The sequence below is a fragment of the Asparagus officinalis genome, chromosome 1, assembly GCF_001876935.1.
Source record: "Asparagus officinalis chromosome 1, Aspof.V1, whole genome shotgun sequence".
Classification (NCBI taxonomy): Eukaryota; Viridiplantae; Streptophyta; class Magnoliopsida; order Asparagales; family Asparagaceae; genus Asparagus; species Asparagus officinalis.
This window is the reverse complement of record NC_033794.1, coordinates 2,317,667-2,330,044: the sequence shown is the minus strand read 5'-3', so window position 1 is coordinate 2,330,044 and position 12,378 is coordinate 2,317,667. Positions and strand designations below refer to the sequence as shown.

General features: G+C 36.5%; 2 protein-coding genes and 1 pseudogene across 2 annotated transcripts in view; 1 reads left to right on the top strand and 2 right to left on the bottom strand.

The window, feature by feature from the left end:
- Positions 401–928, bottom strand: LOC109829154 (GDSL esterase/lipase At2g04570-like). The gene has a single exon (XM_020396294.1). It carries the CDS (start codon positions 926–928, stop codon positions 401–403), a length of 528 nt encoding a protein of 175 aa, XP_020251883.1.
- Positions 7,073–7,581, top strand: LOC109829613 (annotated as a pseudogene).
- LOC109845968 (serine/threonine-protein kinase HT1-like) overlaps positions 11,335–12,378 on the bottom strand; it is a 3,883-nt gene continuing 2,839 nt past the window's right edge. Inside the window, 2 exon segments of the mRNA XM_020415196.1 lie at positions 11,335–11,733; positions 11,736–11,826. Of these exon segments, the coding sequence (XP_020270785.1) occupies positions 11,582–11,733; positions 11,736–11,826 (243 nt within the window). The 3' untranslated portion in view covers positions 11,335–11,581.

Below are 12,378 nucleotides of genomic sequence, written 5' to 3'. Positions count from 1 at the left end.
TTTTTTTTTTTTTTTTTTTTTTTTGAAATCTAAAAGTATATTTTAATTCACAGTGTTAAAGGCAAAAAGTTCTGTGAGAAAGTAGTTTAAAAAAGTGAGAATGTGGTTAAAAATAATTTTTTTTAGTTTGGGGAAAACTATAAAAACCATGATGACGTGCAAAACAATACTATTATGTCATTAATCTTCTAAATATTTGACTGTAGACTCATGACATGAGTATATCAAAATCATATACATAGTTTGATGGTCAAAGTTGATAAATTGATACTTTAAGGAACGATCTGAGAGTTCACCAATATTTTGTATATCATATTGTATTTTTTTTTTTTTTTGAGGATTTAATGTTCATTATATTATCCCTAATACTAATAGTTTATGATAGTTTAGTGCATGACCACTAACCGTTAAGGAAGCACAATAGACCTAAAACTAATAAAGCCCATGGGCCAAACTTACCAAAAGATGATGGATTTTGAATAATCTTGAGTAAACCATCATAAACTGGACAATATCTTAGCCTGAGCCCACGACACCTGGCACAAAGCTCTTTGATCATGGCCTGAAGCTTGACATTAAAACCCCTGGCAGCTTTATTGTACTTCTCAATGCACCCATTGTCACGTAACACATTTGTGGTCCTCTCAAGCGGCAAGCAGCCAATTGCACCGAGGCCGGAGAACGAAATTTTACGGGCCCCCGGTTCATAGATCTCTGATACAAATTCACGGGCCAGCCCAATTAAGAAATCCTCGAATTGATCCACTGTGAATTCCTTGAATCGGCCCGTTATCAAGGCGAAATAATTCTCAAGGAAGTCATTGGTATTTCGTACATATCGCCGTAGTTTTTTTCTGGTAGTCTTTGAAGTACTCGACCTCTCTTTCTTTAGGGGGATCACATTGTGAATTGAGACAGAAGAAGACATAAATATCAGGCCCTTGTGAAATGAGATTTGTTTGGTAGTAACAGAGGAGGCCCAATTGGCCCAATTGTAAAAAATATAAAGTAATTAGAAATATATAGTTCATTAAAAAATTTTTGAAAAGAAAAATATATCATTGCACTACAAGTTCTATACTACTTTTGCATTACCACCAAGCAAGTGTGTGGGGGATATTTCTTAAAAATTATCAAGAAAATTTGTGAGTTATTGTGGACCCCATTCGTTTATTTGTGGTACTAAGGAATAGTATAGATCTTATAGTATGATTATCACTTGTCAAAAAAAAAACTATGGTCCCTTCCTTGAGCCATGTGGATGAGGGCCCACTCTCCATGCAGTAATGACCCCCTGCTCTACTTGGTCACCCCAGCTCAGTTTAACTCCTTCGGAGCCCCGCCAGCGGCCCTGGTTCGATTCCCCTTGTTCCCTTCACATCTACAAGGAGCTACCCTTAATACCAGGGGCTCATCCCCACGGGCAGAGCGCGGGCGAGCAGCGTGGGGACCACTGGGACGCGAACTGGTGAGCATACAACGGGCTGAGCTGGATTTGGTGACCAATAAAACCCCGGGTTTCCGTCCCCACCCTTAAACCAAGGGAAACCAGGTGAATGCGGCTACGAGGATTCGAACTCCTGACCAACAACGGGCAATAGCCTGGAGAGATACACTCCCCCATGGAGAGCTGCTGACCATGAGTCCCACCCGCGGGTGGTATTGACCCCCTGCTCTTGTTGCAGGCTTATTGACTTCAACCAGGATCCTCTCCTCATGAGGAGGAGAGTCCTCGTATCTCCGCATGAGGAGAGAGAGAGATATTGAGGAGAGAGAGTGAGGTTTTTCTCTCTCTCAACCTCACTCTCTCTCCTCTCTATCTCTGCCTCTCTCCTCATGAGGAGATATGAGGACCTCTCCTCATGAGGAGAGGATCCGGGTCCGACTTCAACAAGTAGCATGCTGATCTTGAAGTTATGGTAGTCAAGTACCTAGTTATTTCAACAGATCGAGCTCCTTGACTCAGAAGTTCAAAATTAATTTTAAGGGTCGGAAGAGTAAGTTATGTGTTGACAGTTAGAAAAAAAAAAACCGCAAACAAACATAATATTGAATAATAGTCTTGAAGTCTGCGTTCGTGCATAAAAACTTTGAAGTTGTGACGGTGGTTGATGGCTATAATTTATATTTTTAACTTGTCTCCGTAGATTGAGGGATCTTTTCTCATGGACTGAAAACTAAACTTACGGACCGTTGTTACTTTTATTAATCCGCTTCAAGTTGCTCTTCAACACCGTTTTGATGACGTTATTGTTGCCCGTGTCGACCGTTGAGTCGCCGAACACGATAACGGCGGGAACTTTGGAGGAGGAGGAGGAGGATGTTAAGGATGCGAGGAGGAGGAGGAGGAGGATTTGGTGCATTTTGTTGTTGACACTAGTTAAGCTGCACGCACGCGAGATGGAAGAGGTTGAACTCTTTGTGGGATTAAATAGGTTGACGTGGTGGAGAGAGAGATAATTGTTACAGGTGCAACGATAATGAACATATCACTATCATTGTCTAAGATGTAATCTTATAATAACGTATAATTTTATTTATTTATTGTGTAAAATTATAGATTGGTAGAGCTTTTGAGTGTAAGATTATAGCTTCAAATTTTCCCCACAACGGTTGGGTTGATATATCCAAGAGCTAATGGTTATATCAAATTACTAGAATCAAATGAGATATGTCTGGTGTTTGGTGCGCCAAAATTGTTATTTACCTAATATTGACCCATATATACATGAAAGAGATCGATGGAAGTCAATTGATGCTAGCTAGCTATTGATATAAATGGAAAGGTTTCTTTAAAGAAAAGTCGTAGATGTTTTCTTATAACGAGTAAGTTTGCAACTGAAACTTAACTATTATTTTATCATTTGGAGAAATCTAGAGGTAAAAATGGTTTTCAATTAATGAAGATGCACTTGCATTGGGCAATAAACTAATGATCACGATGCATGTAATTAAAGTGCTTTTGTCATCATGTGGAGATGGATTATATGAATAAAGGGAGATCTTTCGTTATATCGATTGGTGTGTTGTTAACGTGATAGGCATTCAAATTTTCAACGATAATTTGAACATGTTGATGATAAGAATTATAATGATATGAGCTAGAGTGCTTGTCATTGTGCGGAGATAAGATTATATGAATAAAGAGAGATCTTTCATTACATTGATTGGTGTGTTGTTAACGTGTGATAGACATTTAAATCGTAAACGATAATTTGAATATGTTGATGATACGAATTATAACGATCTAAAAACACTCAGCAATACACTAGCAAACAATGTAGAGAGACACAACCAGTCCGTTTGGTATGTGTGTATATGTATATGTAACCCCCTCGCACTTTCATTAGTAGAAAATAAGTAATGACAAATTTTCAGAGTCCGCATTTACTCGTGACTTGTAACTTACTATCCAATTTGCGCAAACGCAAATTTAGCCCCATAAGAACCAACCTCTAACCAACTTCTTCTTTTAATGTGACATCCAAAAGCTATAATTCAAAACAAAGGATTTGGGTTAGGGATTTGGGTTAGGGATTTGGGTTAGGGGTTAACAGATTTGGAAGTTGAACATAATAAATTTATTTAAGTCATTTAATCGTTTTCTTGAAAAGTCAGGATGTCAAAATATAAAATGTAACTATGTAACCACACGGGACAAGATGAGACTTGGAGCTTCTGTTGAGAATAAATATTTGATATTATGATTTTAGACAAATTTCAGCGTTAAGAGGAGAGCATTAATCGAAAGCCCAAATCTTGACGGCAACATATCACAATTATTATAATTTGGTTATTTTATTCATTTGCCATCTCTGGAAATAAAAGGGGTTTCTAAAGTGAGACTGTGAGAGTTACAAACTATACAGACAAAAACAAGAGTGAAATGACCTAATGCTCAGCTTTAGACTGACTGACTTAGGGGCTGTTTGTTTGCATAAGGGGGAAGGGGAAAGTCTGTCAAAAGTGTCAGTTTTGACAGGTTTTCTTGTAAAAAATTTCAAGAAAAATGGGTTTCTAAAAGAGACGTTTTTGTAAGAAAGTCTGTCAAAACTGACACTTTTGACAGGCTTTTAACTCATTTTCCCCTCTAAAAGAGGCAACCAAACGCCCCCTTAGGGGCTGTTTGTTTGTATGTTTTTACCATGTAAAAGGATGGAAAGTGAAAAAAAAATGGGTCCCAATGTCAGCTTTCATCACTTTACATTGTTTGTTTAAATTCTCTTTTACATGAAAAGCTTACACCTTTTGATGAGGTGTCACCGAAAGCAAAATCACCAAAATTAGGAGTGATTTTGTTGGAAAATAATAATAATAAAGTCAAAACATTGTAGAAAGTGGTGAGGTGGATAATCACTTTCCATTTTGTGTCATAAATACTCTAGTTTACATTATACTATCCAAACAATATAATACTATTATTTTAGGATTCACAAATATTACTAACCAAACAATGTAAACATTCGAATGGAAAGTGGTGAGGTGGATAACCACTTTCTATTTTGTGTTATAAATACTCTAGTTTCCTAAAGGCATCCAAACAGCCCCTTAGTAATTCCACGGGGCCCTACTAAATATTCTCTACGTGGCAGAAGACTATCAGACTGTTAGTACTTTTTCTGTGCATGACGTGTGATATGTATGTAGATCTCATGATTCATCTGAAAAATACAGCAACGCTTAAGGGGCTGTTTGGTTGTTGTTGGTAAAATTGTGTATTTATGACACAACTTGGAAAGTTGTTGTCCACCTCACCAATTTCACTTGTATACTTTTCTTTGTTTGTTTTTGATTCCATTGGAATCATAAATTGCTTGTTTGGTTTGCAAATGTAATATTAATTGTTTGTTTGGAAAGTGTAAAAAGTGGTCCCTACCCAAATGATCATATTGGTTGAAATTATTATTTATTATTTTTTTCTAACTTCAATGTCAGCTTTCTCCTAAAATCATGTCTTTTTTTATGAAATCACTTTACAAGCCACATCAGCATATGAAATCACTTTACACTATTTTCACAACTACAAACAAACAATTAAAAGTGATGAAAGCTGACATCAGGACCCACTTTTTAACACTTTCCATCCTTTTACATGGTAAAAACATACAACTAAACAGCCCCTAAATGTTGTAGTTGTGAACTCCCTGCTTCGAAGTTGACATTCACCTACGTTGGGTTAGTTCTTGGGGGGCCTATTATAGGCAGATGTAATAAAATGTTATCAATGTTGGATTTAATAATAGCCCATAAGCCCTACGTTTAATTGGGCTGTGCAAGCAGATGGATGCCCAATAATATAATTTAGGAATACATTTACTTCGATTTGTGTAGATATATGGATGTGTGCATACACATTTACTTTGCAGGTCATGGGCTTTTATATGGGCTAAAAGGTCTCATACGGGCTTCGTTTCCTTTTGTAGCACTTACATTCGAGGATAATTTTCTTGAGCGCTCCCTATTTTCAGGGAGAAGGCACGGGAAATGTCCTACTCTGTATAGACTTATGCGTTAATAAAGCAACAATATACAAATGCACACGTAGTACTAAATGTTGTTTTCCTAAAAAGTATAATGCTAAGAATTTAAAAGATATCGTATTCTTCCTAACTACTTATAAATCTCCTCTGATGGTTGAGATCTATTACGAACGTATAATAACGTAGACCTTGAAATAGAGACAAAAGCAAATGCATCAATACTTTGTACAAGGACTAAAGCGGCAAAATAACAAAATATATACGTAGTAGCTTGCAAAGTCAATAAATACCAAAGCAACAAATTAAACAAGGAACCTACTTGCTCACACTTGCTACTTCATATTAGGAGGTTATAGTTTGCGTATCCCCTCTTATAAATTTCGTACGTCTCCAAATGAAAAAGAAGAACTATTTCTTTTCAAAGTTTCACTCAACTGTATTTTCTGTTTCTTTTGTTTTTATAAATGTACTTTCCATTTGTATACAGCACGTATGTGCGCTATTTTTTTAGGAAATCTCTAGCAGAGAAAAATGAAGAAGAAGAAGAGAATTTACTGAAACTTTAGCAAATAAAACATCATATGGAAAAGGAATAGGATTTGGGTCTGACAATGACAAAATTATAAATAAAGGATTCTTTATGAATCATATTCTTGAGTTTGGCTCCCCAAAAATTTATAGATTTCGTAATCTATAAAGTTAAAAAGTATGCTGGTTTTACAGAAACTCAAATCCTAATGATTTGGGCGGATTTGGGGCAGGAAGCTGACGCATTTGTACTATTCTCCCTCTCTCTCTTTTTTCGGATCCCCCTCTCTCTTTTTTTCGGATTCCGCTTCTTCACAAACTCTATATTATTATGAGACCAAATCCTATTCTCATTCTACACCAAACTAAAGAATAAGAATTAGAGGGTTTCCATAAAGTTGGATTCTATTTTTTTATGTTATGAAACAAACATAGAAATGGAAAAAAAAAAATTCCATGACAACATAAAATTGTCTTAAAAATTTTTATGGATTAGCTAGGAATCCATAAAAAATATAGGATTCCTAATCCTATTCTTGCCCACTATTGAACCAAACACCTCCTTAGAGGATGAATTTGAAATATATAGTTTGACGAGCACGTCGTAAAAATCCTTAAAATACGATCATCTCCTCCCTTTGCACTTCCTACTAGATGCTAGGAGCGTCTCTCATCCGATTTGGTTTGATATGAGAAGTGTTTGATCTCATATCGGGAAAATAAAAACAATTAGATTTCCATGCGATTAAATATAATTGAATTCGTGACTCAAATGGAGATTTAAATTTTTTTTTGAGTAAATTGGGTACAAATATTTTATTCTAGTTTGTCCATCTCAATGGGTCTTTTTTTTTTATATCCCCACAAAATTGGCTTCCAAGTTAATGGCGTGCCCGCAATCTTCCAAAGTTAAGGGGCTTTTTGCCATAATACTCAGCCATAAATTAACTAGAATTTCATTAGATAAAACCCCCACCTCCCCCCACTTCGCCGAACGCACCCCCTCTTCTCTCCTTCACCAACCAAATCAAAAACAAAAAAAAAAAAAAAAAAAAGGGGAGAGAAAAAAAATGAAGAAGCTCTACACCTCGAAAACCGCAAACAAGAGAATCCACCCATCACCCTCTCCTTCCTCCCGAGCGCCCTGACGCGCCCTGGCCTCCGCCCTCTCCCCAGACGACCAGCTGGTCCCTCTTCCTTACATCCTCGCCTCCACAGCCGTCAGCAGAGGAGGGTTCGGCCAGGACCAGGGCCAGGGCCAGGGCCAGAGCCGCGACGGCCGGGACCACCGCGCGGACTTGGGCTGCTCCCTGCTTCGGCTGCTACAAGAGCCTTCTGGGCGCCGCTGGGACTCCTCGCCCGACGCCACGTCATCCACGCGATTCCTCGACGCCTTCGAAGAAGACCAGGAGGCCTCTCGAGGTGTTCGTCGCAGAGAAGAAGGACGGCAAGGGGGCGGAAGAGCAAGAAGAAGAAGGCGGCGGAGACGAAGGCAGGAGGAGGAGAGGAGGAGGCTGGCTGCGGTTGCTCAGGAGATTGATGATGGGTGATCACGCCCTTCACGAGGACGAGAAACACCGTGAGACGGGAGAGCAGAGGGGGACGAGAGGAGCTCCGCTGAGGAGATTTTTTCGGGTGGGTTTTCGGGATTATTTAATATTAGCGGAGGGGGTGATTAATTCTAGTTCCGGAGGTTAGAGGATTTTTCTTTTTCTTTTCTTTTTTCACACCCCCCCCCCCCTCTCACTTTTTTTGCTGCTCGTCGCTTTTCCGATAGTTTTTTTGTTGTTATATTTTCGTATCAAATTATAATAGTAGAACAAGAAATGGGCGAAGAAGCAATTTTGTAAAACGTCGCCCTGAATTTTTTTTTTTTTTTCAAAGTTTTTTTTTTTTTTCAAAACCGACTGTTTTTTTTTTTATTTATCAAAACCGACCCGGTTTTGTGATTAGCAGGTTAATGACTATCCTAAATAGTCGGGGTTGCCAACCCCGACTATTTAGGAGGGGGTTAAACCCTAATTAAAGGGTGATTAGCATGTTAATCACTATCCTAAATAGTCGGGGTTGCCAACCCCGACTATTTAAGATAGTGATTAGCCTGCTAATCACAAAACCGGGTCGATTTTGATAAATAAAAAAAAAACAGTCGGTTTTGGAAAAAAAAAAAAAAAATCAGGCGGTTTTGAAAAATTGTTCAATGGGCGAAAGCTAATATATTTGTGTATTATCTCTTATTATGTTGCATTTTTTGTTTATGTTATTTGTTCCCTTTGGATTATGTTTTTTTTTTTTTTTACTTTTCTTCGTTTTCTGTTGTGTGTTTCTTGGGGGATTATGGTTTACATGATTCATGAATGCGAGCTAGTTTGGACCTTATTTATTTTCTATGTTTTTAAAGTATCTTACATGATCCTCAATGCTATGTTAATATTTAAGAACGAAGTACTACTTTCTTGAATTTTTTTTTTTTTTGGGTTCTGTAAGAGATGCCTGTTTCTGTATTTTCTCCTCTCTCTTCTGCAGCCTCTTTCTTCATGTATTGTTGGCCAAGGAGATGATGGATGTGTTTCTTAAAAAAAGATTACTGAAGGCAATTCAAACCAAATCATCAAATTAACGAGTTCTAACCATTACAATCAAATTAACGAGTTGAACTTATGTAAAGTTTAGCAAAACTGTTAAACCAAAATTTTTTTTAGATTAAATATAGAAAGAGGTTAATTTTAAAATTTTGTCCCAAGAAATAACTGTTCTTGGTTGCTACACTCCTACGAACAACTCCCTAATGGCATCTCTAACAGGTTCTTTAAAATTTTCTCCAAAATGGGAAAGCAAAAGTCATATTCTCTAACTAATTTTTACACCAACTCCAACAGCTTCCTCATTTTGAAGAATTCTTTTTTTTCTCTAAAAATTTGAAGAATGCTGCAGATTTGGGGAAGTTTTCCCATTTTTTTCTCCTCCATCCCTATTTTGGGGAATGAGATGAGGTATCTGTTGGACCAAAAACCTAACTAAATTTTTTCTAAAATAAACATCATGGTATGGTGTTTTTTAAAAAAACACTAAAAAAAAAAAACACTATGGTTACCAAACACACTCTAATAAATTTTTTCCGTGTTATTTTTGCCTCGCTCTGTCAAAGCTCTCTAGCGCAAAACGTACGAAATACAAAATTCACGAGCACTCATCAGACTCTCATCAAAACCAAAGAGATTCAATTTTTTTTTTATTAGTGATTGTGTGGTCATTAGTACCGAGGTAACTGGTTTGTAGCATCTTAGTTTTGGTATTAATTAATGACGATGATGATGGTTTATGATCGTGAACTTCTCCAAAGTTTTTTGTTGGGCTAATAAACAAAAGATAACATGCGGCAAAAAATCTCAAAGCCATGACATAATTGAAGGGACACGCGCCCGATCCACTACCGTTTCTTTATTGTTGCGTGTCCCCTGGGGGCATTGATACACCCCCCTTTGTGATTCCTAGCTTTTCGTACCTAAATTTCAATGGCATTTCAAATGAATATTATAAACTATAACCGATCTAAATATTATTAGGAAAAATTCTTCAATGACCAAAAATATGGGACCAATAGAGAGGACAAGTGAGTTGTCCCCCTCCTATTGGATAATAAATTGGTCATCATTAATGATAACCAACTCATTATCCAATAGGAGGGGAACACCTCACTTGTCCCTCCAATTGGTCCCATATTTTGGGTCCCTATAGCAAAGCTCTATTATTAGACATTCATCATTGAGAAAACGAGCAACTCGTCTAATTCCAACAAGTTGCTACTTATTATTTCAACCTTCACTCGAAAAAACATATATTTTACCTATTATCTATCTACTAAAGGGTAGAATAGTGAACCATATAAAAGTTCTTGCTGGTCTACTATGCAATTAAAATAAGAAGAATTAAAAACTAAAAGCAGGGTGCGAAAAGAGAGATTTTTGGAAAGATGTGAGCACGGTGAGCATCAAAGCACAAAGGCTGAGAAAGGATTGGTTGCATTGGAATTTTCCTAATAAAGAGAGAAATAGTCATCTTGTCATCAAACTTTACCCAGTCTGCAGACTGTTACGCCTATCTTTCTATTAATTAACTTTTTTCCCCTCTTGCCTCTTAAGCTTCTAATTTGCACGAGCAGAAACAAGAAAAATTCCTCAATGACCTAAAAATATGAGACCAATAGGAGACAAATGAGATGTCCCCTTCCTATTGCATAATGAGTTGGTCATCATTAAGAATAGACATGTCACTAATCATGTAGGATCTGCTTTTTCAGTGAATAAATCTATACTTTGAATCGCAAACGTTAGAAAACTATACATGTTAAAAACCAAAAATACGTAAACATCTATCAGAACCACAATTTTATTTTATTTCTTCACTCTTTTTTGCTTTTCTACATAGACCAGTTTAACTTTAGTTTATTGTTTTTGATCTTGCTTATAGTTCACACAAGTAGAGGTTACAAGATTTCTAATAGAAGTTTGAATCGTGAGTTTGAACCAAGGTCAAAAAATTTGTCTTTTTTTTAAGGTAGGGGGTGTGCAAGTACGAAAGCCGTGACGAAATTTTAGCTCAACGCGTTCTGACCGTGTGCAACTCAAACTAGTACAAAATTGTATGAAGGCAGCATTCTGGTCAATTGGTCTTCAGTCATCTATTTTGACTCAAGAAACTGATGTTAGCATGAAATTTCTATACTAGCTATTAAATTGAACATATTTTCTCACTCATAATAAAAAAAAGGAAAGATGGTCAACTAATAAGACTAAATCAAAGTTGCCCCTCATGAACTATTCTTATGGTAAACAAATTATTGTTAGTAAGAGAATCCTAATATCTGCTAAAATATATTTGATCACATGCAAAGCAGGTGCAATTCAAAAAGAAATGTAATGTATTACAGAAATGGTTATAAAGATTTTCTGAATGAATCATGGAATATTTGAAAACAGGCTACTGCTAATTCACAGTGAGTACTTAAATACTGTGCAGAATAAATCAATTTATCAAAAAGAGGTTAATTAACTAGGAGAACTTAAAAATAAAAACATTTTTTCACTAAATGGGAGAAAATTGTGAGCACAGGACCTAACCTACAAAGGAGAAATTAGTAGATAATGGAGTGTGCATATAAAAGACTCTGGTCATGATGTAACCTGAACATTTCACTAAGCCTTAGCACTGCTTGGATACATAGTTCTCTGGATTGCAAAAGACCCCCCAAATCACCACATATCGATCTTGTTGGAGATCTAACTGAGGTATAGAAGTAGAAAGTAGATTACATGATATATGCCAATGAAGAAAGGACATATAGAGTAATGAATTATTGCTATATAAGTCAAAAAATTGGATACATAGATAGTTTCCATCAAAAGAGGAGATAATGAATTATTCCTAGATCGTCTTTTGTACTACTCATAATGAACAAACAGACTGAAAAAAACTCAAAAAACATAACAAATTTGCAACTACATTTTGTTATAATATGATGTCGCTATACAAGAGTTAGCGTGTATGATCATCGAATTTGATACGATAAAAATTCATGTGTGCATGGGAATTGACGAACCTGTTGGAATGCAGCCTTTGAAGATACCAAGAGAACTCCTGATTCTGAGCTCTTGGTGTACAAGAACAGGGCGACCTTCATTGAGACATTCATCAAACTTCTCCAATGTTGAAACGATATAACTGGTTCTGGTCTCTTTGCTGGGTTTGCCGACCAACATTTTTTTATGAGATGGTTGAGCACAGGCGAACACGTTGTCGATAAAGGAGGCCTCATATTCTAAAGAATAACAAGAAGAAAAAAGGAGGCAAAAGCATAAATTACTTGCAATTTATCAATTCTGAGTCTCAATTTTCAGTTCCGTAACCATTATCTATGCATGAATTTGCAAAGTATACTTGTATTTTGCTTCTTAAGCTAAGTCAAAAAGGACAGAGCTCAATAATTTACTTTCAGATCAAATTTGTATCAGCAGAAATCAAACTGGGTATAATCACAACCATGAAACCCGTAAAATAGTTTGCTTACACTTATGCACTAACAAGGCGCATAACCTGCAAATGTCTTTGGCGCTGTTTATTAAAACAGAACTGAACAAACTAAAACTTTCTACATAATAACCGCGACTTGAACCTTCCTATCAATAATTAGATTGTTTCCATTTTTGACAAAGAGAATATGATGCTGATATAAGACGTGTTGATTACAATAAGCAGAGTTACTTTTCCTAGAAAAATCTTGCAAGAAATTGGAAAGTAAGTTTACACCAACACTGAAATCAAAAGAAAGGCTTGCCAAAGATGCTCCCAGTATAATATACATAATGACGCT